The sequence below is a fragment of the Brachyistius frenatus genome, unplaced genomic scaffold (genome assembly GCF_029030835.1).
Source record: "Brachyistius frenatus isolate BFR_SWC_R1_liver_20210118 unplaced genomic scaffold, ASM2903083v1 Contig_124, whole genome shotgun sequence".
Classification (NCBI taxonomy): domain Eukaryota; kingdom Metazoa; phylum Chordata; class Actinopteri; family Embiotocidae; genus Brachyistius; species Brachyistius frenatus.
Genome location: NW_027210723.1, coordinates 716,165 through 743,884, shown reverse-complemented (window position 1 = coordinate 743,884; position 27,720 = coordinate 716,165). Strand labels below are relative to the sequence as shown.

At 38.5% G+C, this 27,720-nt stretch overlaps 1 protein-coding gene across 1 annotated transcript in view; it reads left to right on the top strand.

Moving 5' to 3' along the window:
* Positions 1–6,655: 6,655 nt before the first annotated feature.
* Positions 6,656–27,720, top strand: part of eys (eyes shut homolog) — a 138,021-nt gene continuing 116,956 nt past the window's right edge. Inside the window, exons 1-10 of the mRNA XM_069713923.1 lie at positions 6,656–7,400; positions 7,895–8,011; positions 12,352–12,437; positions 13,389–13,516; positions 15,123–15,237; positions 16,970–17,129; positions 21,655–21,759; positions 25,369–25,508; positions 27,082–27,245; positions 27,400–27,653. Coding sequence (XP_069570024.1) covers positions 6,656–7,400; positions 7,895–8,011; positions 12,352–12,437; positions 13,389–13,516; positions 15,123–15,237; positions 16,970–17,129; positions 21,655–21,759; positions 25,369–25,508; positions 27,082–27,245; positions 27,400–27,653 — 2,014 coding nt within the window. The remainder of the gene's footprint in view (positions 7,401–7,894; positions 8,012–12,351; positions 12,438–13,388; positions 13,517–15,122; positions 15,238–16,969; positions 17,130–21,654; positions 21,760–25,368; positions 25,509–27,081; positions 27,246–27,399; positions 27,654–27,720) is intronic.

Below are 27,720 nucleotides of genomic sequence, written 5' to 3'. Positions count from 1 at the left end.
AGCAGCGAAGTGGCCCGTCTCTGTCAAATTGACCATCACAAAATGGTTAAGTGGTAGTGCACATGACGACATTAAAGCGTAACATCAACACTACACTTTATATTATAAGGCTACACCTGCAGAGAGTTGGTCTGAGTGTCTGAATGAATGATGCAGCCTCCTCCTGCACTGAGGCTGATCAATTGTCAAACAGGGTATATGATTTACACAATCTGTGATGCTAATAGAGCTTAACAGGACGACGTGATGGACCCTACTTGTTCAAGTTGTTGAAATTTAGGTTGACATGCCAATTTGTATTCAAGTGAGCGCAGCAGTTATTAAAAGTGTTACTACATGCCCTGTTTCACTGTTAAATCCACCTGCAGAATCATTAGATCCACATGTGAATCTGGACCAAAAGCCAAGAAATTGTCTCCTGGCTTGTGGCCAAAATTTACACCAAATGTAATTGAAATCTGATTAACGGATATGGAAGATATCCTTCTAGATAACAGACAAACAAACAAACATATGGTACTTTAAACTTAACCTAGTTGGCAGAGATAATCACTGGAGACCTCAGACTCTCAAATACTGTACCTATCTTATATGTGTGACAGAACAGAGCCCATATGCTGGATTGCTAATGTACTTTTGCATGTGGCAGGACTACTTGTATGCCTTTTAAGCTCTACATCAATTGTCAATTACTGAACCATAAGAAGCTATGAAATATGTTCAAATACTGATTTTAATTGCAGTTTGTAGTATTTGTTTTTGTTTTACTCTAATCTTATCTCATTTCATATACGTACATTGTTTTGATATTACAGTATCAGATTGAGCTGGTGGAGATGGTCTGCTGTGCTCCATGTGTGCTGAATTGAAGTTCATACGCCACAAGCATAAGAAGAGTAGAAAAATCTTAACGGAAGAGGGACTCATTATTTTTCAAATGTGTGCAGGAGAGCTTTCCAGGAGAAGGGTGGGTGGGTGTTTGCCTGATTGAAGTGAGCTGAACTTCATTGACTCAAAACCACACCTGTTAACACAAAGGTGCCGCTAAAATCGAAACTTTTAATTCATACGTCGACCTTCCCACAACAGTGACAACATCCTAAAGCAATTTTCTGGTCTGCAGGTGAACCACATACTTTGGATCATGATAATGTGACCATGCTGCCTCGCAGACCTGCAGTATTTCCTTTATACAGGGCTCTTAAGGCTCTATGTGGCAGAGTGTATATATATCCCAATCCCCCCAAGCTGCACAAGTGTTACAAACAAACAAAAACGCACAGCCTTACCTTATTGAGGTTCTCCTCCAGAGCACCAAATAAATAGGACACACTGTAGACTATACTAAAGGGGGCTAGTGACTGATAAAGGTATTGCCTCAAACAAAAATGAGCAATTCATAGAGGTGAAGTCATGCTGGCAAAGCTGTGCCGCTGCTGGCTCTGGCCTAATTTAACCTGTGGTTGAAGTATTGAAAACATCCTGTAGTTGCAGTTCTTTGAAATGTTGCTTGAGGTCATGGAGGAAAAACATAAAGAACAAAAAAAAAGTTATGTTTCTGTGAAAGTAGACATATTAACTGTAACTTTCCGTGCACTTTTTTCATATTGATATGATTTTCCTTTTTGTTATTATCCCATGTTTAATGTGGCTCACAAAAACACCCTAAAATTTGAGTTCAAATTGGTTTTCCCTTTGGCCTCAATTGCTGCATTTAGAGAAAGAAAATCAACGTGGGGTTTGGAGGGCCGGATGCTCATCAGTGTTATAACTGATTAGTGGCGATCCACATAGCTACCCAGGGAGCGCAAATGATCAGTACGGCAGCGGCTGTGGCCAGCAGCCTGCTGGTGTTTGGCTAATCAGTCCTCCATTGGCTCGGCAGTGACATCAGCGGCTCAGTGCTGTTCCAGTGGCATCCTGCTGCTGATAGGACTGGAAATTAAACTGATGACTATTGGTTTGAAGTTTACCTGCAGGATATCAAGGTTATTTATGTTTAGCATTATCAAGTTTAATGTCTCCGGTCCTTCATCACACATCTTAGTGGTTATGTGTTAATATGTTCAGTAACACCCAATGATGATGGCTGCTGACCTCTTTCTGTATAATCTGCTCTGAAATGGGACATCATCTCCAAATCCATCAGCACAGTTTGGTCAGAAAGCAGTTTCACTGCGAGTGGACAGCAAAATGACTTCTGTGCCAGCAGATTTAAAGTCTGTGCGGTTTACTTTCCAGTCATACTTTCTCAGGTGAAATAACTGTCCAAAAGGTAGTTTTGTTTGTTTGGTTTTCACACAGAAAGCTTTAGACTGAATTGGCAAATGATGCTCCTGCGCTACCAAATTATTGTTGGAGTTGAAAAAAGTAATGGCAATCCTAAAGTTCGTCCTCCTCATAACTCAGTCATCTGTGGTGATAAATCGATTTGCGTTTCGGTTTCCCATTCTGATTTAATAATTTCAGCTGTTTTACTGTGACAAATGGATTTGTAAAAGACCATCAATGATGGTCCCAGGGAGTATGTTATGACAGAAAAGCAGCTGATTTAATCAGCGTAGGAGGCTTATTATTTCAATTGTAATTTTTTTCTGCTACATAACGTGGAATACAAATATAAACTCACAAAAAGTCATCCCCAATCTCTGAGCAGGCAACAAAAAACAACAACAATACACTCACTACAGCCCAGTAGCAAACACCAACAGCATTCAGTCAGTGCATCTGTCGGTTTGAGAAGTTCTGGATCGAGGAAATGATAATGAGAAATTACCATATACAAGGAGGCTTGCACTATTTATCTCAACAATGTTTGCCTCAACTTACACCTGTGCGTCCTCATTCTTGGATAAGTGCCACTGTACTGTAACTAGCAATTGCACCTCACTCGCTAGCTACCATCTTCATCACTGTCTGTGCATCGCACTGACAGCTTAATGAGCCAAACTTTGCTACTTGTGGGGAAAAAAGAACATGTAATCCTTCTCATTGGTTGGCAAGTTTGCAAATGTTTTCAGATGTGACCTAGTTTGTGATCCAACTTTGTTCACCTGAGCTTTGTTATGTTAGATGGTTCATTTGAGGCTTATTATTAATGACATTTGGCCAACAGGGCTGCAGACTGATTTTTTTAATCATGAACATATGTTTATACATATACACACACACATATATAGATATAGATAGATATATAGACTGATATGTCATCAGTTAAGTGAGGATTTACAATGCTCCCTTGATCCATTGCCCTCTGCACACCTGCATGATTGGCATCCTAAATTGTGGGTTGAACTGAGGTATAATGATCACAGGGAGACAATTAGTTGACCCCCACATGCATGACTTTGCTTCTGACCCCGTAGCCCTTATTACTTGAACCACTTCTGTATGTAGCCCGCAGTTTAATCCGGACTGATCAATACCTCTAAGATGCCTTAATATCCCAGAAAACCTTTTGGTCTGTTTATTCAAGTGCAGGCAAACGGTATACATAGCTGTAAAAGTACGAGTTAATATCGAATGTAATTCAGATTTAATAGATTTGAATCACTACACAATTAAGAGGAATGAAAGTGATTTAGGGTGTAAATTGCCTTCATTATGCAGGCTGTCTATGGTCGAAACAGCCTCGAAATATCTCACTTTGAATTGTTCTTAAACAAATTACCAGCAGTGTTTTAGAGGTTATTCTGAAAATTGAGCATTAGGATCAAATGTAGCCTGCCGACTACAATGTAAAGACTCGTCTTTGCATGCTTATTGCGTCCTTGCTGCATACACTGTGGAAATTGGGGAGAAAAAAATGGCCTCACTGTTTGCTCCATCTATTTCCTCACGCTGCTTCCTGATGTTGCCAGTTTGCTGTCACATGCGTGGTGATATTGGATGATCTTCATTTTAACCCAGCTGTCTTTCTGCTCCTTCTTCGGATTACAGACCTTGGTGAGTCAGGATGACTGTTTGGGTGACCCAGCTCTGTCATGCAATCCATCATTAAATTGTAGCAGCTACTATGAACGTGCAATTCCTATCCCCAGCACAAGTCATAATTTCCTGCCTAAATCACATCACTGGCTATACCAGTAATCACTACTGCAACTTCAGAGCTACTCATATCTGCAGAAGTTGTTCTTTCTCACACTGTTTTTGAACATATTAGAATCTGGTGTTAGTTGCATCAATTTATTTGATAGTTGTAGTCGTTTTCTTTCTCTGAGGCTGGTGATATCTTTTTTACGAGGTTATGTTTGTGATTTTATCATCACCTTTTTGTTTAATTTGGAGTTAAGTGTTAGTTTTATGTCATTAGTTAGTTTATGATTATTGCTGCCTCTGTTGGCTTGGACATTGAGTTTGACATTTATTTTAATTTCTTATGGAGGAAATATTTTCTTATTACCTGCTTCTGGGGGACATATTATGGTCAAATGATGTTACCACACTTTCTGTGGCTTTGATAATGTTTTTGTGTTGTTATTTATAATGTGACAATGGACAAATTTTAGAGGAAAATTATTCTTAAAAATGCTCTTTAGTTTATTGTAGTGGCACTGAGCTGTTTTCTCTGTTTCACTGCAGACATTTCGACTTGTCGCAGTAGGGAAAGCACAGGTGTATTAATGATTGCTGTATTCCACCTAGGGGGAGGTCCTGGTTCACCGTCATGGCTTAGCGGGACACCTAATGGAACTAAGCCATCATTAATCCCCCCCCTGTGTTTTCCATACTGTGACAAGTGAAAATGTATGCCATGGAAAAAAAATCTTTTGTGATATTTCTCCAGACAGACTTGAACAGAACTGCTGGACATTTTTTCTGGGTAACAAACAAAATGCAGAATCTGAGAGGAAACAAAGGATCATTTTTATTGGTTTAAAATCAGATTCAATATATAAACTACATTTATATAAATAGTCCTGAAGGTTGTTAAGTTTTCTATGGAGTTTTTTTTTTTTTTTCGTGTTTATTTGCTGATTGATTTCACAAATCGACCAGGCAACTAAAACCCTGCTGAAAACCTGCCTACTTTTCTTGTCAGTGGTGTCCATTGGTACTATACACCTCACTTTGCAGGTGGTAACAGTCTGTCAGGAGTCTCAGCCCTGTCCCTTTGGGGTCAGGCAGTAACACACAGTGGGTTTTTAGAGCTTTCTCACTGAAAACAACTGCCTCCTGAAAATGACACTGATAAGTGTGCTGACAGTGAACCAAGTAAAGTTACAGATCGTAAACAAGAAGCACGTCTGTGGAGCTGAGGGCATTTTCTGCAGGTATATCACCACGGACACCTTCTTTCATATTTGTTATAGACCTTTGATATATTGTTGAAAACATTAATTTGAACAACTTTAAATAAAAGTTAAACAGATAACCGAAATGAAATCTGATATTGCACTGCTGCTAATAATGAAAATTCTGCGAATATTTAACCAATTACACATTTCCTCCTCTTTGTTGAAATTTAAATTGAATTTTTATGTCAGAAATCAGGTGACAGCTTCTGGATTTGTACAGTAAAACACAATAGTCAACCTCATCTCATGTAAATGAGGTCTTCTGAGTCCCCACACAGCCCCCCGTGACAATACTCGCAATCTCATTCACTTCATCACTTGCCCTTCTATTGATATTGGTGTTCCATATTCAGCGTTTTATTACTTATCACCATGCAGTTATTCATATCAGCCCTTGTGAGCTGATCAAGGAGCAGAGTTTTTCTTGCAGCGAGGCTTCTCTACTTTGTTGTTTTATATGGCGCACACCTATGAAAAGGGCCTGAGGGAGACAGACAATGCTGTCTGCTTTACCTCATCTCACTGCCTGACACTGAGGTATCAGGCACCAGCAGGGGAGAGAGAATATTTTATCTGACATTGTCACTCTCTGTAGAAACCTCGGGGAGGCCGCGGCTGCTGTGACACACTCGGTGGTCAGCAGCACTGCATACAATTATGACAGCTCCTGCTAGACTCGTCAAAGCCATAAGTCATTGGTGTTATAGTGAAACACAACCACCATAATAGTAGTGTGGGCTTTGTCATCTGTAATGTTCTGAAAACTATTCAAGTTTTAACTATAATAAAGACACGACAACTGTCCTTTTTAATAAAGCTTATAACTAGGGCAAGTTCAAATGACTTGAACTCCCCCCCTCCTCATTCTTCCTTGGCTTCCAGGCATTGGCTGCTACTCTGTGTTGCAATAACATTTCCTTAATGTTTACATTTTATCAGTATTTATATTTTTAACTAAGTCCCTTTTCTATTCACTGTCTTTTTATTCTGACAATAATGTTTTAATGAGGTTGCTCTTTGTGTTTGTTTGCACCTTGTCATTTTAATATTCCCCATATTTTATTGTCATTTTGTTTGTAGTGTATTGGGAACATGTTCTATGATGACTTTACACTATAAATGAATAACAATTGATTTAATATTGAATAGATTTTGTACAAGTCCCCTTCCTCTTGGCAATATTAATGAAATTATTTTTTTCCCCTCAGGTTATTACCACTCCCGTGGACTTGTTGGAGTACGTGGAACAAAGCATTACATGAAATCCGATAGAATGCATTTACCACATCCAATCTCCTGATGAAGTTGGCCTTAAAATACCCAGATTGATTTGGATTAAATAACAAGAGAGGGGAAACATGGGGGCATCACTGTTTTACTTCATTGCCATTTTAGTGGCTGTCCACGTGATCCACTGCCAAACATTTTGCAACAGACAGGCTTCAATTGAATGGCACCTTAAAAAACACACAATACAAGTCAATTGGACTCTCGTAGGAAACCTCTGCCAGAGTGTCTCCAAATGTTGGGATTCTCAGGAGGGAGACGAGTCGAATGAGCAGCCTTTCAACTTCCCACAGATATGCCCACTTCAGCTGCAACTTGGAGACAAACTGCTGATGTCTGCTGATGAAACACTCAGGTCATATGGCATCACACTCCTCAATGTGTCTAAAGACAACTTTGAAAGCTGTTCCACAAATGGGCAGACAGAAGATCAGTTCCTTTTCCCCCACAATATAAATGGAAGCGAGCAAGTTGAGGCCAAGTGGCTCAGCCCAGGTCATCATTACTTCATTGCACTGCATGAAGGAGATGCACAGCTGTGCGGGCTCGGTTTGAGGCTCAATGTGTCTGTGAAAACGCAACTTTGTCAGGGCTCTCCTCTCCTTCGACTCTGTTCGGGGAATGGTGTTTGTCAGACGGGTGTATGGGAAGGTGCATACCACTGTCAGTGCCACCACCACTACTCTGGAAGGTTTTGTGAGAAGTTTGATGCTTGTTTGGATAACCCTTGTGAAAACAAAGGAGTCTGTTTGAGCAATGGAACCACAGATCCAAACTACAGAACATACAAATGTCTATGTCCTCCACATTTTACAGGTAAGAGCAAATGTCATTGATCCCATTTGTTGAGTTCTTATTACTCATTTGATTTAGAGATAAATGAAAAAAAATACATCTCAAAAATATTGCTTCACCACATTGAATTCACTACTAATCAGATAAGTTGAGTTGTGTCTGCTTGAGAGAATTGTTTGAGAAATGCACTGGAAAAAATATGAAAAACATTAAAAGTAATGCAAGCTGCCTTCTCATTTGTACATTTATTGGACACGTGAAGTTAATGTTATTCACCATAGACCCTAACTCTCACGTAATGCAAACAGAATTAATATTAAAACTGCTTGCATCAAGATGATTTATTTCATAATCTCTTTGCTGCCAACATTTCTGGAGCAGCATGAACAACACTAATGATTCAGTTTAGAGACAAATATTCTAATAAAAAGCACTAGAGCCTAATGCATGCAAACAAACTTCACTCTATCTCTGTGTTTCTGTACAAGACTCAACTAGTGTGCCGTTTGTTTTAGGAGTTAACTGCTCTGAAGTCATTGGGAAGGCAAACTGTGACAGCATTTGTGAAAATGGGACATGCGTTCAAATGTTGCCTTCCTCCTTCAAATGCATCTGTGATACTGGATTCTCTGGTAAGCACCTTTTTTTTTTTTTATGTTACTGGTATGGTACAGATCAGAGGTCTTCAACTCGTACCTCGCGAACTACCAGTAGGCCGCAGCAAAAACTCACACTAAGTTAAAAAGATACGGATGCTCATAAATAAATACAATAAATACAATATTTTCGGCTGGACCGCAACAACGGGCCAGAGATTTAAAGCGAGTGTCTGTCACTCAAAGTTACACTGCAGTTCTGAATGCTGTTGTGATACAAAATGTGTGTGTCGAGTATCAATTTGTAATTGTTTCCCCAAAAGAAGCTTATTCAGCTGGTTTGGGTGGTCAGCTATGTGAATAAATGTTACTAAAAATGAGCAGCCTTCAGACACTTTCATTTATTCAAAGTAGCTTTTAAAGGTAAAACAAAAAAAAGGGTAGAGACCCCTGGTATACAGCAACAGTTTTAAAAGAGACAATGAAAACCTACTCTTTGAACTTTATGACACAGTTGTGATCCCTAGCAGGAGAGTCATACACTTTTCCACAGTGGTATAAACCAAAGATGGTGAAAAAACTGCTGCTTCATAGTTCCATATGCTCAACCATGTCATTTGCCTGAGAGGGCTGACTATCTTTGGAAAGGTCACAGCTGAAAACTACAAAAGCCATACATCTTTAAAAGATCAGCATTTCCTTATGGGCTATAAACCAGACCCCACTTGATGTTATATTTGTCACCATAATATATGAAGCGACCACTTCAAATGAAACACCTCATGTTACAACCAGAGACGTGCTGCTGTAAAAAGGGCCAAGGCTTAGCTGCTCGCTAACTGAGCATGTCAGAGTTAATAAAGGTTTACAGCAATCAGTTAAAATGTAATTTATACTATATTGTTTCTGCTGAGCATCACAACTTTGAGAGAAAAAAAGTTTAAATGTGGAAAGCAAGTAAGGCATGGCTAAAACATACCACATTTTTATGTTTCACTAGAAATATAGCATTGTTGAATATCAACAAAACTCATCTAAGACCATGTTCAACATTTAATTTCTATTCTTTCTTATTTCTGCTCAATTCTGTATAACTCAATGGGGTTAATGCTTTTGTTTTGGAAGGTCCCTATAGCTTACACAAGGTGCAATTGAAAAGATTTCTGTTCCTGTCGCGCGGGACGCAGTGCAGCACAGTAGTGCACATGGAGCAGGAGGTATATTCTTTGTATATCAGTATTCCAGGTTACGTTGCTTGATCAACATCAGTAGCTGAGTTACACACGTCTTTGTGACCACTGGCACATGCGCATTTGCAATTTCACTGCGGACCACTGCGGACATACCACTGGTCACAAAAATGCATGTAACTCAGGTGCTTATGTTGATCCAGTGACATAACTTGCAGCACTTACTCACAAAGGTTATAGCGTTCCCCTGTTCCATGCTCATCATTGTGCTGCTCACCATTTATGCACAACAGGAGCTTTTTGATCCTTGTAATACCCACTTTAGTCAAGTCAATGGTAAAGTATACCAATACCCTTCACTGTGAATCACAGACAGTTGTAATGTAGTTGTCTTTGCCAGCCAGACTGTGTTAGTGACACTGATTTAGAGACATTTCTGAATGATCCTGTGTGAGCACTCTTGATCTGATGAACATGTATTGAGAGATCATTATTTAGTCTCATCTGCTATTGTAACCGACAGTTAGGTTAATGAATATTACACGCAAATGGGTTACCAGACCTGGATACTCCTCAGGCTGCCCTGGATATCACTGTCTGCCTTAAAAACAAGCCTGCTATGAACTTTCTGGAGTAAAATCTCCAGGTGGCTCTCCACATTGATTCATTGTTTTGTTTGCAGCACAATTTGTCCTGGCAGCATTCTTGAAGTGTCATAGCTTTGCCTTTTCAGTCCAGCCCATGCTTTCAGCTTATTATTTTGGAGATGTGTTTTCAAGGTTACTTCCAGTACTGTCTGGGATCCTTTTTTCTTTTTTTTTTATAAGGGCAGATTAAGGCCATACAATGAAAGAAGAAAAATAGCTTGTGTGAATGAGTATGGGGAGTAAAGAGTAGTATTAGATCATTTAAAAAAAAAAATTAAAAAAAAAAAAAACCTCTGAACATTTAAAAAAAGATTACAAGATAATTCTAAAATTCAATGAGAGGGAACATGATAACTTTGCCTTTATCCTCTATTATGTAGTGAATACCAAATGAATATTGCATTAAAGGCTGGATGTTTTGAATCAGATTAAGGACATGTATTATATCCAACAAAGAGTTGAGCTTTATTGTATCTAGACAGCATTGAACCTGACCTCTTGTCAAACTCTTAAACTCTGACATTATTTTTCTCTCTTTTAGTGATTTAATTCTCTGAAATTTTGAAGAGTTTCCTGGGACATTCAGATGTGGCCTTAAAACATTTGTCAAAGATTTGTGTTTGCTGAATTTTTGGTTAAACACTATTTAAAAATAAATAAATAAATCAAAGCCTTTTTAAGCTCAGTTGTCAGTGTTGACCATATAAAGAAAACCAAACCAGTAACCGGACTGTTGGTAAGACCAAGCAAAACAGTTGGCATTCGAAAAATATTTGTGCTTTTCTGATTTTAAACTTATATTTCATATGATTTACATCAGAGACGAATGGATGAGTTACCCTCCCTCTGCCTTTGCTGTTTTTTTGTGGGTTTTTTTTATCTAATTTGCTTTAATTGCTGCCGCTCTCTCAAGTAAGCAGACTCCGCCGGGTGCCTCCGCATCGTCATGGTGTCCTGCTGTCCCATCAGCTTCTTGGGAGTTCTGTGGTGCTTGTGCTTCCTCTACCTCCCTGCTGCAGTTGCCTCATTAATCAACTGGAAGTTAGTGGCTGCTCCAGTGCTGGCTGCCCTCACAGGCCAAAGTCTATGCGCACAGAATAATGAGCCAAACTCATGGGACGTTTCAAATGAGATTTTCTTTTGATTTGACTCTCTTCTGCTTCCTCCAGGGTATTTGTTGCAAAGTATTACCATCGTTATAGGGTTATTTCATTTTGGTATAAGGTGCTAATTGTTTTTACAATCTAGTCGATAGTAATATCAAATTTGGGAAGTTGGACTGTGAGCAGTCATTACCCTTGTGAAACATTTTAATCAGATATTGACATAATGTTGTTTCTTTATGCCTATTAGATGGCTCAGTTCATAATCACAGCAATAATAATGATGTTTGAGATGACAGCACAAATGGAAATGATCATAAAAAAAGAAATATCACTGATGCTGTGAACCAAAATTATTAGGAAATTCTCTCTTGAGTGCAGAGAATGCCATAAATAAATGTGACAAATGGAAATTATTGGAAAAATATAGCAGTTTGCATGAGTTCAGATTTTAGTGGACCAGTTCTGAAAACTCCTTTTCTGTTGTAAAACTAGCTAAGGCAAATGCAAACCCTGAAGTTGTACATAGTAAGATTGATGCCCACAGAGGAGGCTATGAGGAGCCTCTGGGACATGAGCACTTGTATCAGCAGGGGGATTAAAGAAAATATGCAAAGAAAAAGTCACTGGAAAGATAAATGTGTAGGCACCTTGTGAAGAACACAAAAATGAAAACCCTCACCAGGGAATAACGTAAAAAAAAAAAAAAAAAAAAATTCACCTTGGACCTGCAGTGAATTCAGTCTAATTTTATCCTTTGCACACAATGTCAGTACAGCATTTCCCTGAATCTGGTTAAGCTGCTGGTAGTGAAAGTATTAATACAAATAAACAAAAAACTACTAGCTCCAGCTTTGATCAAAATTACTCTTATTCTCAAAAAGTGCTTACGGTATGAAACAAGCTGTAGCACTCGCTAGTTCATAGTTCATTGAAAATCAGTGGAAATCCTTTATCCATCTTTGCAATGACTTTGCTTTTATTACTGCACTTGGCACAGAGAATTTAACTTATTTAATTTTTATTTGGCGTACAAACACAATCAAATTATTACACTTATCAAGCAATTAGGTTATTATATCATTCAACAGCTAAGATACAATTTTGACAGCAGTGCCACTATGTAGAGGTAGTCTTACCTATAATTTAATTGTAAGAATATTTGTTAAAGTATGCAGTATTATTACATGTCAATCCCCATTTCCTCTGTGGATTATAAATCACGTCAGTCATGTCACTCAGGCATAATTTTGCTTTTAAGCAATTTCATACTTGTTACTTTACATGTGCCTGAGGTTTCGGAGTAAGTAGAACATGTAAATGTGTGCTGGGCAAAAAAGACCAGTAGGCAAGCTTTTACACATTATAGTTTGTAGACATAAATTCAATTTCTACAGTCTGAAAAGTGCAGTAATGTTTTGTTGTTGGTTTTGCAGGCCCACCTTGTGAGAAGAGGAAAGTCCCCTGTGACCCAAATCCTTGCAGAAATGGTGGTGCATGTAAAGAGAGCCCTAAAGGATTTGTTTGTGATTGTCCAGAAGGGTTTGGGGGCCGCTACTGCGACTCTCGAATTGACTTCGATTGCTTGTCATATGCATGTCGGGAGGAACAAATCTGCACAGCAGGGGAACATGTGAGAACTTCATTTCCCCTATTTGTTTTATCTCAGTGGGACATAAACAAGAGATGACACATGAAAATTAATAGTGTGTTGAAACAAGATCAAATGGCTTCATTCTGAAGGCTCCGACAGCAATTAATATTTCCTGCTGAAGATGAGCTAAGGGAAAGAGTGCCTGCTTCCTTTAGCATTTTGATTGAATGACCCAGCGCATATTTAAGTGCCAGTTCGAAATGGCTCTCATCAAAACCTTTTCGTAATTGGATGCCTGCTGCAATTTTCACCTTCCACTGCAAATGATATTGTGGTCATACATTTTGCAGAGGTAGTGGTGTTTCTAATGCTCGAGAGGATACTCTAGGGAAAATACAATTGTGGTCTAATTGTCTTTCTCCATGACCTTTGTTTTGCTCATTGCAGTTTGCCAAGTGCCCTACACATTTTCACAACCCACCTAAGAACACCAGAGTAGAGCAGGCTAAAAGGGAGATTTATCAAAAATAATGCCTGTTATTGCTGCTGCTTGACATATATATTTTTCCAGAGGCTTAATCTGTTTAGCTTTGAATTAAAATAACATTAACATCATTAGCCTCACATAATATCTAAAACCTGCATATAAAACCTATTATTTATTAGCCTTCTGAGATTTTCGGTAAATTCTAACTCAAAGAAAATCTGAGATAGGTAACAGACAATGTGAGTCAATCAAGGCACAATTTTATCACTTTGGTGAATCCGTCTCTCTTTGATAGAGTTCCTACAGTTAGTGAGCCGATGCATCTTTTGTGTAATCTAACCCTGATTTCCCCACTGACGGATGACCTGGTTTGTTTTGCCTTTTGTACGCAGGCCTCTGAGTGCGTCTGTGCAGATGGTAATGTGGTCCCAGCATGCAGGATGCAGCAGAACCTGTGCAGCCCGTCCCCATGTCTGAACAATGCCACCTGTGTGTCCAGGGGAAATGATTACATCTGCAGGTGAAACACAGAGAGAGAGCGCTAATAGAGGCCCATCTCATTGTCCCCTTTCTAGATGATTGGAGTGTCTTGTGAATATGTCTCCCCGAGAGTGAATAAAAATGGGTCTTTTAATCTTTTTCCATCTTTTGATGTGATTAGGATTTACATTTCCCTTAAAAGTCTCATGGTTGTCCAGTGATATTCTATATTTGTCTTATTGTCAACATTAAACATGTTAATCTGTTGTTTTGATTCAGTCTGACATATATTGTCTAATATTGACATACACTTCAAATGTGTATTAATCCGGTTGAAAATATTCCCAAACAAATGCACTATTTGCTGCTGTTTGAGTGACTATGCTGAAATTGCAGCGCAATTACTTTGCCTTTGTTGAAAATGAAACCATCTGCTATTTTACATTTTAAACACTTTTACAGATTCATGTCTTCAGCAGAAACAAGTGAGTCTGCAGCTGAGTGTTTCAGGCAGAGTAAAGAAGTTGGAAAGTATTGCGATGGATTGTTAGCTTCGATCTGTTCATGGGATTTGTTGACAGCACAAAATATTGAATAACACCAGCCTTTTTATTTAATGAAAATAAATACATTGGTCAAATTGTGTATAAAAAAAGCTTTTCAACTAAACATTGTCAGCCGTCTTATTTTTACTGGCTCTGCTCTAAATCAGTAAAAGTAATAGAGAAGCAGACGTGCCTTTTCATCTTAAATCAGCTTTCTCCAAGATGCTTCTGAGAGGATGCAGGTTTCTACTAGATTACAGTCTGTCTTTGATGCCCACTAGATATTTATCATCACACTGAAACCTGCTTTTAATACAGAATAAAACTCATGCTAATGTTAATGCTGCAAGTCTTTCTACATGACCACATACTTATGTAAAACACCTTCCAAAAAAAACAAGAATAATAAAAAAAAAAATCATGAAATTACTATTGACATTTATATGAAAATGTTTACATTCCAGGTTATTAGGCTTTACTTTTCTGGGCTTACATTTAGCCTAAGTGCTTTCTGATAAAATTCTTAGGCAAACCAGACAATTTTTCAAAGGTATACATTTCTTGCCTCAGTATATTACGTTTTATCAGCTTGGTGCGATGGCTTTTAAATTAATAATCGACATACAGTACTTGAATCATAAGTGATTCTTACCTCAAGTCTGGGCGGCCGTTTTGCTTATCTCATTTTAACATCTGAAATTTGTATTACATAGGGGTTGAACATATATTATATGCTAGCTATAAGGGAAGTTAATCAAGGGAAGTGTGTATTTGTAACCTTAAACAGTCCAGTTAGTGAAATAAGTGCTGTGATTTTTACTGTTACAGAAATGTATAATCTCTTGATTCATAATGGATCTTAATTTGTCCTGATATGCTACAGTAAGTCCCCCCATTTTACAATCAAGGTAAAAAAAAAAAAAAAAAACTGGACGAATAATGTGCCCACCCCATTTCATCCAGGCCCATGTCACAATCAGATCATGAGGAAAACTAAATTATAACCCCAGGTGTCTTGCAAAAGAAACAATACAGTGTGGCTTGTTAGTGCTTCAGGCTTTGGGTGAATTGATTTTGATGACACTGACCTCTTCTCAACAGATGTCTGAGTGGGTTTTCTGGGAAGAATTGTGAAGAAATAATTGACTACTGCAGGCTGCTCAATATCAACTGCCTAAATGAGGGATTGTGCTTGAGTGTAATCGGCGGATATCAGGTAAGTAATTCAATGTTTCAGTCATTATGAAATACTCTGAAGCCCACAAAATATGACTCATGCTTCACCTTAATGGGGGTTAGAGCATGAATACAGTGTCAACTCATTCATAAGCAGAGCTGTGATGCAAACAAAAAAAATATTCTTTTTTTTTTAAACTGTAAGACTAAAATTATTTTCTTAAGATAAAAACAAGGAGAGTTGTCCATTCTTTATTGTTGCACTTCATTGTGTGTATTATGTATCTATAATATATTCACTTTATTCATTATGATTATAAGAATATAAGAACTTTTGTAAATCTGTCTATTGCATGATTTATGTGCATCTTTTATTTAAATTTGACATGTTTGAAATTTATTTAAATTTGAACATGTATTAGTTTGCAAAAACTATTTATGAATTAGATTATTTCACTGAGGAAATATGGGATTAGCAGCTACTACATTACAAGTATTTGTCTTTGAATACATAAATGTAAACATTAGAGTGCAAATAAATAGATAAAGCTTTATTATTTGCAACTGCATGCTGCAGTAAAAAGTCTTTCCAACTTTGGTCTCGACAATTCTATGCATAAGAAAATCTGTCATTAATCGAAATGTAAAAAACAAAGAGAATAAGAGAAATGTCAGTGGTAGAATATGTCTACAGACAGCGGTAATCCAATTCGAACCTATTAATCACTGAGAGTATGTGGACGCTTTGTTCAGACAGACAGGTTCTGGTCTAATTTGCCTCTGTATTGCTCAGTCTTCTCAAATGTCTGCATTTTTTACAACACCTGAGACTGCTCCGTAATGCCCCTTAGCTCCTAATTATTCTCCATCAGTCTTATTCTATTAGACCACTGAAGATAGTTCTTAATCTAAAATCTACTTTTAGATGCTTTGCGTTGCTTTGCCTCAAACTGGGGTCAGACATAATCAAAAAAGCTCACTGCAAATGGACCTTTTCGTCATTTTTGACATTCTTGATTTGTTTATTTATATATTTGTTTTTTCTTTCAGTATAAATAGCTCTTACTTTGGGTTGCACTGATTTTATTCCCTCTGTCATGAAGCAGCTGTACTTGACAGTATAAACTCGATATCACATTGGTAGATATACAAAGTAGTCTGTTTTGGGTCTGTGGTACAGCACCTTGGATTTCTAATGAAGAAATAACATGGGACCCAGCCATTCAGGTTTCAATTTATATTTAATTGTTTCTCATTTTTATTTATAATTTAATTAATAATTTATAATTTAATTAGTAGTGATCTCACTAAGTAAAAATGAACCTTTCTGGACATTAATGATACTATTAATTTATTTAGAAAATGTCTAAATGCTGTGACAAATACAAATTATATTCACCTCCATCGAACTGGTAGAAGTCTCAAAGATGAGAGTGTCTCACAGCAGATTAACCATCTGTCTGTGTGGGTTGATATCACTCAGAGCGTTTTTGTAATTTGAGTGAACTGACCATTTCATTCAAGGGCATTTTCATTCATCCTCCCCAAGGCTAAAAAAAAAAAAAAAAGCAATATTATTCCCACACTGTTCACCTTTTATGAAACTGAACACAACCAACAGATTTTAAAAATGAAAGTCAGCTGCTTAACCCCAGGTCATTTTTACATACGCTGTTGCTTTAATATACACTGCTCTCTGTGATACACTTTTTTTGCTGTGGGCGACTGTACTGTCTAACTGATACCATTAATATTGTACTGTATTCCTGCAGTGTGTTTGTGCTCCTGGGTGGACCGGAGAGTTTTGTGAATATGTTGGTGATGCCTGCCTGATGAAACCAAACAGCTGTTTAAATGGAGCAACATGCATTACAACCAGTCAGCCTTCATCTCCCCCACAGATCAACTGCAAATGTCCCCTCGGCTTCATAGGTGAGATAACTTTGCTTTATGATCTCTCCTGGCCCCCCTTTCAATCTGTCTGTCCAGCTGTCTGTTGGCAAACTATCTGGAGCGATTTGTACAACCTCTCGTGGAAAGGTTGGTTATGGGGCAAAGAATGACTGATTATTGTTTGTGGAAAGTCTGACGTGAAACTGGCACAGCTTGACAAGTTACATGCTGTTGACATTTGCAGACTTTTTTTTTTATACCGACATCATGTAAATGCAACTTGCACACAAAGCTGTGCAAAAGATTATAAGCAGATTGCACAAACAGTAGTTTTCTGAATATTTTTCTGTTTTAAAACGGTGACTCTGGAGTCTGCATGCAAGACAGTTGACACAGCTCTTGTACTGAGAGCAATCCATAAATTATATATGTTTGTATTTTGCCTTTTGTTGGTGTTTTAAGGCAGACGGTATAAAAATGGCATAAAATCTATAAACAAGTTATGAGATACCATGTATTAATATGCATAATTTGTATCATGGTAGAATAAATGCAGTTAAACTGTGGTCACAGAAGATACTTGTATCTAACTGGCTGGTGGGTGGCCATGAAAATGTTATGTTCGCAAAGAAAAGGCATTCTTAGAAACAACTTATTGTGCATAGCTCACATAAAAGGCACGGATATGTAATTTGGTTGGGGAGTTCATGCAGCAGAACACAGTGGTGGATTATGAGGTGTGTCAGTAGACTCAGATCCTTTACCCAACCTTAAGCACATCGAATCTCTACCTAGACCTAAACACCAATAAACTTCATAAAAAATTGTCTTGGGGAAAAAAGCCACACGGGTAAGCCTCTGCTTTGCACTTATTGCCTTTGCATATTAGGTCTCAGAGAGTATCATTGGTTAGATAAAACAGACGCAAATCAACATGTGCAAAGTAGTTACGGAAGGTCCAAAACTTTTTGTTTTATGATATATTTTTTTACTTTTTTTCACAAGTCAAGAATTGTTCAGTACACATTCGTTGTCAAGTCCACATTTTAAATAGACCTTTTAAAAGCTACAAATTGAAATTGGTCCATTTCATTTCCTGTTTCAACTGTTTGCTAGTTTCCATGCAGCTTACATGAGGCAAACTTGGAAGTGTCTGTTCCCTTGTAACACAGGAGTAACCCGTCTCATCTGAGAGTCAGGTTCACATCTGAGTTCAGTCAAAGACCTCTAATACTGTACATTGATTGCTCGTGGGTCAGCAGGGCAGCATAATAACCATCAGGTTTAGGTTCAAACTGCCACGCTTGCAAGTGTCTGCTTTGATTAATGTCTCAAAAGACAGAATCACAGCCGGCTCAAGGGATGCTGTTCTTTAACTGACCTCTGACCACTCCAAGAAGGTGGACAAGAAAAAACTCCCTACCATGATTGATACATTTTTTTCATTAGTTGTAGTCACAGTCAATTAATTGGTTGTTGATTCGTTGTATTTACTGTACCTGATGTAGCCTCGAGGGTAAACACTTTCAGTTTGCCTAAACCCAAACGGTGAAGTACAAAAACTACTTCTTAGGACACAAGTGAATGTCTTTAAAGGCCAGAAATCTGTAAAAGCCAACCAGAGATTTCAAGCAAAGGCCAGTTCTCTTTATGAAATGACTTTTGCTTTTTAACCTTGAAGCTTATTTAACAGTAGCCTCACCTGCGTGACACTTCTAAGGCCTGCTGCTGATTGCATTTAATCCAAGCAGTCTGGCAAACTGCTTCCTAATTAGCTGCCAGATCAGAACATTGCCGAAAACTGGTTGATGACAGTGACAGCTATAAACAACAAAAAGAACAGATACAACACTGGTTGTTACAGAGTATGAAATTGAAGGAAATAAGGAGGAACCATATTTATTTGCCATACTTAAAAGAGATTAAACAGATTTACAGCAACAGACAAAATTAGGTGTGATTTTGATTTGAGCATCATTACTGTAGGAGCTCCACGGCTTTAGTAATGGCAGGGTAAACTTTTTCATTATAAGAACAGTGTGTTGCTTGTCTGAATGGTTCAGTCTGCTCAAGAAGTGTGAAGACCCGGGGAGAATCTTGTTTCATCTCTCTTATTCTATTTTCCGTTATATTATGCTGTAAATCATAAGCAAATATTTAGGATCATACAATATGCACACATCTAGATTGTTCTGTGCTATGATAAATATCAAAATGCTATAAGGCAGATTGATATCCTCGCTGAATGTTGTCTATAATGTCTTAAACATGTGAGGGCACTGCACAGCATTGTTTTTCTGTTACTTTATTGCTCAAACAGCCACTGAATGTGATTAATGTTTGTTCTATCCAGTGCACTCAGGTTTGGCACTATAGCGCATTTCACAATCTAGCTTTAAGTCCTGACACACTCAACTGTCACTCAGATAAGGCCTTACATGGCACTACATGAACAAGATTTTTTTTTCCTGTGTTCAAAGCCTAAATCTGATGCCACTTCAGTAATGGAAAATTGTCTCTTAGACCATGGCACTTTTTAGTGACTGATAGAATTCATCATTTTCTGGCATCTTGGGATTTTTGCTTTGGAATTTCAAGCCATGCAGCATAGAAAGGCCAATTTAATTTCAAGCTTTGCCCAGAAACCCCACTGTACTCTGTCATAGATCATAACTCGGGATACATTACTCAAGCCCCGGCATTCGGGTTTCATTTTGGAAGGCTTTATTTTTCACAGAACAACAACTGCTGGCATGAATTTTGCTGGTCTCATCTCTACACTCACTCTTGTTCTTTTTTAAATTGTGTGCATAATAACACTGGAAGTCTTGGTGATTAAACAGACAGTGAAATGCTTTCTGAAGTAAAAGTTTGGATTCTACTAAAGATTCAGGAGTTTGCTGAAAAAACTAAATGTGAAACCATCTGTAATTGTTTACATGAAATGTGTAACATCCTTGCACTGGTAGCGTTATCTCACAAATAATTCCTGTAAGTAATATGTTTTATGTGCATGCTTTAATGCATATTGACCTATTTCTAAAAATCATTTTTCTAGACTTTTGACACATGCATTGCTCTACATTGCTAACATTTTGATATATAAATCACAATACTTGATGTATGTAATATTCTAAATGAACATATAAAAGCCACAATAGTCTATAATTGATTTTATTTAGCGGCACAGTGGTTAGCATTGTCGCCTCACAGCGAAAAGGTTCCAGGTTTGATTCCGGTCCTGGGCCTTTCGGTGCGGAGTTTGCATGTTCTCCATGTGCCTGCGTGGGTTCTCTCCGGGTACTACGGCTTCCTCCCACCATCAAAAGACATGCATCTCAGGTTAATTGGTGATTCTATAAATTGCCCTTAGGTGTGAAAGGTCTTTGTTTCGGTCTGTCTCTGTGTTGGCCCTGTGATAGACTGGCGACCTGTCCAGAGTGTACCGTGCCTTCGCCCAAAGCGAGGTAGGATAGGCTCCAGCCCCCCCCCCCCCTCCCGTGACCCTGTTCAGGATAAAGTGGGTCTAGATAATGGATGGATGATTTTATTCACAGCTATAAATGATTGGAGGCATTTCCAAGATTTTAGTGGGACAAATTTGTATAATTTCCTGCTGCACAGCATGGCATATTTTCTATATAATGACCTGTAGCAACTACCGTGCAGATGATATCAATCATAGTGTTTGTGCTGTAGCATGAGGTTGCTGCTGTCAAGAAGGGACTTTCACTACATGTCATTGCTGCTCCGTTATTGATGATAGGACATTTTAAATTAATAACCTGCACAGGAAGACTCCCACCCCCAGCCGCAACAGTGGAGCTAGCAGCTGCTGAGGCAGCTGAGCACCAAACAAATCTCTTATCAAGCGACCTGCATCCCCCACCTCATCTGCTCTCTTCCGTCGGACAGACCAAGTCATTAAGTGTCCATTTTCTTAACAAGAAATTTAGCCTGTCTGATCAATGGTATATTTTCCTTTAACATCTCTCTTTGCATATCCTTCGGCTCCCCCTTGAATCCCACAGCATCTTTATAGGAGAGTGTTTGCAGCCTAATTATTTTTACAGGAGAAGAGTGGTAAAACAGTTGCAGACATTCTCCTGCTGAAAGTATTCAGTGAAAGCTGATACCACTCTCATACCTCTACACAAAATGTTAAGGTAAAGCCAATAACCAGTTAATTTAGCTCAGCATAAACACAGCAACCAGGGAGAAACAGCTAGCCTGCCTCTGTCCACAGGTAAAAAAAAAAACTAAAATAATCTGCCCACCAGCATCTGTCTGGCACAGTCCTCCTGTAGCTTCATAGTCAACACAGAGTACTATCAGTCTTTACTTTTATTTCTCAACAGTAAAGTACATTTGGGTATTTCCCAAAAGCTGAACTATCGCTTTACTGAATGTGGTAAATAAATGATTCACTTTTCTACTGATTCTGGGAAAGGGGCATTTAGAAGAATGCAAAGCACAGATGACGTGATATGTTAGGGCGCGTAGAGAGCTCTGATACAGTGCGAATGCTGTTAACCGCTTAATTTTTTTGTACCTCTATTCTCAGGAATAAAGTGTGAGACTGAGATCAACGAGTGTGACTCCAGCCCCTGTCAGCACAATGGCACATGCTCGGATTTGCTAGGAGACTACGACTGCCAGTGTCCTACAGGTATGCGGAGCTATGTCCAAAGCTAGAGCTTCATAATAGCATTTAAGTGATATTTGTGTTCGCTGTGGTAGCAGAGAGTAGTGCAGACCTTTTAAACTGTCTGCAGGGAATGTGGCCTAAGATCCTCAGCCAGAGCCCCTCTGGCCATCTCAGTATATACTGAAAACCAAAGGTGATTAGCTTTTGCCAGCAGGGTTCCTGCACTGCAACACATCCTGCCCGAGGACGTTAGGCAAGAGTCAGCATGATTTAATTCATCACGAATCATATTTCTTAGTTATGTTTACTGAAAATATTTTTTTTACTCCTGGGCTATTTTTACTTTTAATAAATCAGTTTGAAAGGATGTTTTTACTGTTTTTCAACTGTTTTAATTAAGCACTCAAATGCATTTCATTATGAGACCATAAGTTATAAAAAAATAAATAAATTTAAAAAAAAAGCCATTATAAAAAGCCTACTTTACAGCATGCCACTGATCACATACTCCACTCTGCATTATAGAGGCAACAAGGCACCGCCAGCGACTTATTCACAGTATCTGTTTACAGTCTCGATCTGTGATTGACAGCTGAGAAAAATCACCTATCTCTTTGCCAGGGCTCAATAATGCAACCAAATTGTGAAAATATTATATTATGAAATTCCCATTAACATAATTTTCCTGTAATTGCTTATTGTGCCTCACCGGCTGAGTCTGAATTCACGTTCACTGAACGTAAACTGATGGACGACTCGCGGGAGCTCTCTGTTGTTGGCATGGCACAGCTTGTTGTCTGGCAATTGCTCATGCCCACTTTACTGGAACATTTTACTGCACATACAGACCAAAGACAGTGGGAAGAGCATCTTTGTGTCCAGGTGATGTTTCTCCTTCCCAAGAATTTGCGACTGTTATTTTTAGCTGTTGTTCTCAGCTAATGTTTTAGTCTCTTTGGGGAAATGTAACATTGATTGTAATGAAACTCTGTTTGTTCACTCGTGTTCAATTAAACATTAAAGCACAATACCAGTGTTAATGACACACGGGTCACAGAGCCTGTTCGCCTCATCAGTTGCTGCAGCAAGACACATTTGAGTCACAATTTAAGGTGACATTCAGAGGTGGCATTGTTTTTTCGTCAACCTGTGTCAGCCCTTGAAGTGTCTGAGGTACAACTCTCTATAGTTTAAAAGACTGAATGATAGCTTGAAGTATTATTCAGCCATGCATTTCCAACACTGCTTAGGGTTGAAGGGAGCGGAAGACACCTCACTTTACCTCAGTTCAGTTCAATTTACTTTAATGACTACAGGCAAGCAGATGACATTTGGTTTAGGTACAGTTCTGTCATAATCATACCCACATAGCCAGAACACAATATAATGTATATTAATTACTCTACAGTCTGCACACATCATAACAGTTACATAAGCTGGTATTGGGTGGGTGGGGCACATCCTTGACGGGTTGCCAGTCAATCTCAGAGCTGACACACAGACAGAAAAACAAAGTCATACCTACAGGGAATTTAGACTTTCCAGTTCACTTAACTGGCATGTCTTTGAATTTTCACATAGGGTACTGGAGGAAACATTTGCTGACACAAAAATAACTTGCACACTCCTTTAAAGGCCAGCAGGTTTGAAGCAAATACCTTCTTACTTATTGTTAACAAAAACTAATTGTGGAAAAATGTCCCACAAATAGGTTTCTCTTTATATTTTCTGTCCTGGTGAGCTTAACGATGATCCGTATGTTCATTCTCTGGTCAGCAACTAGAAAAGCCATGGGCAAATGTCAGTGTTCAGCCACTGTGTGTGTGTCTGTGTTTACCTTTTTTTCATGCTCATTTTCAAACACACCAGATTTGACACGGCTGTCCCCTTGTACTTTTTGCGTGAGCATCTCCGTGGAAATCTGGCTCTGATATTTGAAGAATGAGGGGGTGGGCTGATGGTCATTGTGGTTATTGAGTGGGAACCTCCCATCACAGATGTCAAGTTGAATTAGACCCATGACACCCCAGAGGGCTCAACAGTTATCGTGTATCACCCCCGTTACACCTGCTCAGAGCACCGGTCAGGACTGTACCCATCCACACTGACCTGTTTGTATATGTAGGAACATATATGATAACCATATTTTCTGATCTCACTATTAATATCAACAGTAAGCCAAAATTGCTCATTGTGGACGTTAGCTAAAAAGCTCTTTAGTGTGTGAGAAGATTATGCAGCTACTAGAGAGTGTTGTTTGACTGCTAAATTAACACTGATATCTCCTTTTTTAAACATGAGATAGATACCGATACTTTGCACACAAACTGCCGTCTTTTTCTGTTCAGCCAGAGCCATCAGTTGCTTCTTTCAGCTGCCTCTGAAGCTGCCTTTTCAGCCTGCCGTAATCCCTGATCATGAATCCCTAACTCCCTCAGTAAACTGGTGCTAGATGTGGCCACAGATCCATGGTAACAAAATTCCACAGGGCGTACCCTGGCTTTCCAGCGCTGCTACTAAATCTCATCTGTTATCTCAGTAAACCTAAGCCTCTTCCGCTCATATGCCTCATCTGCTGCGTGTTCTTATGATGAAATGAGTTCTGCCATGTAAGAAAATAGTCCACTGAGTGCCGGACCACAGTGCTAAGTAAAGTCTTAAGACATGGCTGGAATTATAATGCACTAGGACTGTTTTCTTTTTCTAAATACGTCCTGCCTCTGAATATATTATATTGTAGCAACTCAATAATATGTCAGTAATACAACAGTAAAATTACAATTACAGTATAATGCCAAACTAATGTGTTCACTCAGCTTACATTTAGAGTTAATTCATGTTAGATTATGAGGTAAAAAAAAATGTCCCCTTGTGGGATTAATAAAGTATCTATCTATCTATCTATCTATCTATCTATCTATCTATCTATCTATCTATCTATCTATCTATCTATCTATCTATCTATCTATCTATCTATCTATCTATCTATCTATCTATCTATCTATCTATCTATCTATCTATCTATCTATCTATCTATCTATCTATCTATCTATCTATCTATCTATCTATCTATCTATCTATCTATCTATCTATCTATCTATCTATCTATCTATCTATCTATCTATGTCAAATGTATCATCTCTGAGAACAAAACTTAAGATATTATTTCTAATAACTAATTATCTTTTAATATCTTTTAGGAACAAGGAAAAGTGTCTACTGTGATACTAACCAATTCATTTTTGTCAACCTAACATGTGATAATGGTTATAAATGATTAGTACAATTAAAAGAGCAAGAAGAACAGTGTGATGAAAAGGTAGAAAAAAAAACCCCACACTGCTAGTTTTTTTTCTATTCAAGCTTAATTTAAAAGTTAAATTGTGGCTCAAGTTAAGTACAAATTCAAGGCGCCACTGAGGCTCATTGACTATGCCTCAAAATGGGGCCAATCCTCATGTCGACCTTCAACTGGGCCAGATTTTGGCCTTGTTTCTTAAAGATATTGAAGAGCAGGCCTTGTACAGTGACATAAATTACAGATGGGTTAGTGGCACTGATTTCAGATGTGCTTTCTGCAGGTCAAGTATTGCATCAGTCGGATTACATCTATTAAATCTTTTCTTGCAGGCTTTCAGGGAAAGAATTGTGAAGTTGACATAGATGCTTGTGCTCTACCCAACAATACATGTCCGCTAAAGACGCAGTGTTTGGATCTCCCTGACGGCCTTAAATACACATGCCGTGTACCCTGCCCTCAAAACCTTCAAGTGGGTAAAAATATCTTGATGTACTTATTTGTCCTCATCTGCTGCTCTGTATCTGCATGTTAGCTATTCTTCTTAAGTCATATAGATGTTTAACAGACTCCCAAGCCTCTGTTTGTTTCTTGAAGAAAGTTCAGCAGCGGCAAATCATTAGAATAAAAAAACATGGTGATCTATATATGCAATTTTCTCACCCATTTCTCACTTCTGTCATGTCAGAACTCGGGTAGGAACAACCAGAATATATGTATATGTATATGTATATGTATATGTATATGTATATGTATATGTATATGTATATGTATATATATATATACAGCACTGTTATGGGTTAAAACATGTTGTCTAACTTTCCGATGTTATATCAGAAAGTTACACTAAGAAGAGATCTGCCAAAATGTCCCTACAAACTGAAGCATAACATTGAGAAATGAAGTGAGAAGCTATCAAATATTAATTCAGCATCTTATTCATAAAATGTGGGATAATCCTTTGTTATACACGGGGATAAAAATAAGCATAAATCCCACAGGAAGATTGACAGCAAATGCGATAATCCATAAACACAGCAATCAGCTGGTGTTGAAGCTGAACAGTATGCTCGTAAAATCGGGAAGAAACTTGTTTTAAAGTCTTTACTAATGAGGGAACTCATTTTCAAATGTTTTAAACATAAAACAAATGAAAACACAAATCAGATTCTGACCTTTGACTTGTCTCTGATACATACACAACACCTGGTTATTTGTATACACAATATACAGCATATTTAAAGCATTGAAGTACATTTCCATGTATTTCTTTTTATTGTGAATGTGGCTGCACATCCTCTATATATTTAAACAGACATGATGGTAGAAGACAAATTTAGGAATTGTGGGATTGTTTGTCAGGATTTTTGCATTTGGCGTGCGCAATGGGAGCACATTTTTAGTACTGAAAAAGCCATGTCAATTTGCCATGTCTTTATTTTTGAATGTACTGGTTTCTTTATGTAGAAATGAATGGACCCATTGCATTTCAAAAAACAAAAGCAACCGAATCTAAACAGAGGAGCTACATCAGATGACAGATGGAGATGATCACTGACTGTGGAGCAAGGCTTGTGTTGGCCTCCGTACAGAAATGCCATGATGTCTACATTCCAATGTCACCAGCCAGCTCTTCCTTTCCCCCTTTTGTTTCCCCTTCTACTATATATACACATGCACCAGCTTGCAGGCGGATCTTTTTTGTGACAAAGAGCTCTTGGGAGGTTTAGCCCTCAATGACCATTGATCCTGTCTTGTAAGACATGATGTAGATGCTACATGGAATACTGAGTGAACCCAGTATAAAGCACGAATCAGTATTCATGAGTGTGTCATGTGGCTGTAATGAAGCTCATTTTTAGACAGCCAGGAGCAAAAAATGATGATGGCTTACATTGTAGATTAATGGATGTATTTTTGACCAAAATGATCTCAGTCCAATCTGAGATATTACCATACAAAATGAAGCCGTTTCTTTTTTGCACATGAGCCAGCATCTCTGATTTCCTGACGTGCATCAAACAAATGTATCTTCTTATCAACAGCCATGTGCCAACGGAGGACGCTGTGTGTTCAGTAATGCCAGTAGCTACACGTGCATCTGTGCACCTGGTTGGTCTGGTCAGAACTGCCGTATAAATGTCAACGATTGTATTCAACATTGGTGTCAAAATGGAGCCACTTGTGTGGATGAGCTTGATGGTTACAGGTGAGTTCAAATCTTGATTGTCTTCAGGCCATTCTGGCACCAGAATGTCAATGATTGCAAAAGCCGTGACCTTTACTGCTCTCTTCCCCCAGGGCTGAAAGAATTCTTCTGACTCTATACAGTGTTAAGACATTCTCTTTAATCTGTTTGCTAGCTGCCTTTGTCCCAGAGGATACACGGGCGTCTACTGTGAAGAGGACATTGATTACTGTGTTGGCCATCGCTGCTCCGAACGTGGTGTTTGCCTGGACCAACAGTATAACTTCACCTGCAGCTGCACGCCTGGATTTGAAGGGCCGCTCTGTGAGGTGGAAACAAATGAGTGCAACAGCTTCCCCTGCTCAAGTGGTGCCACCTGTGTGGACCTAATCAGTGATTATCGGTGCCACTGTCCCCCCGGGTTTGAGGGTATGAGACCATCTGATGCGAATGCAAGCCTATTTGCAGCCATTTGTCCTGCCAGCCACAGTGATAT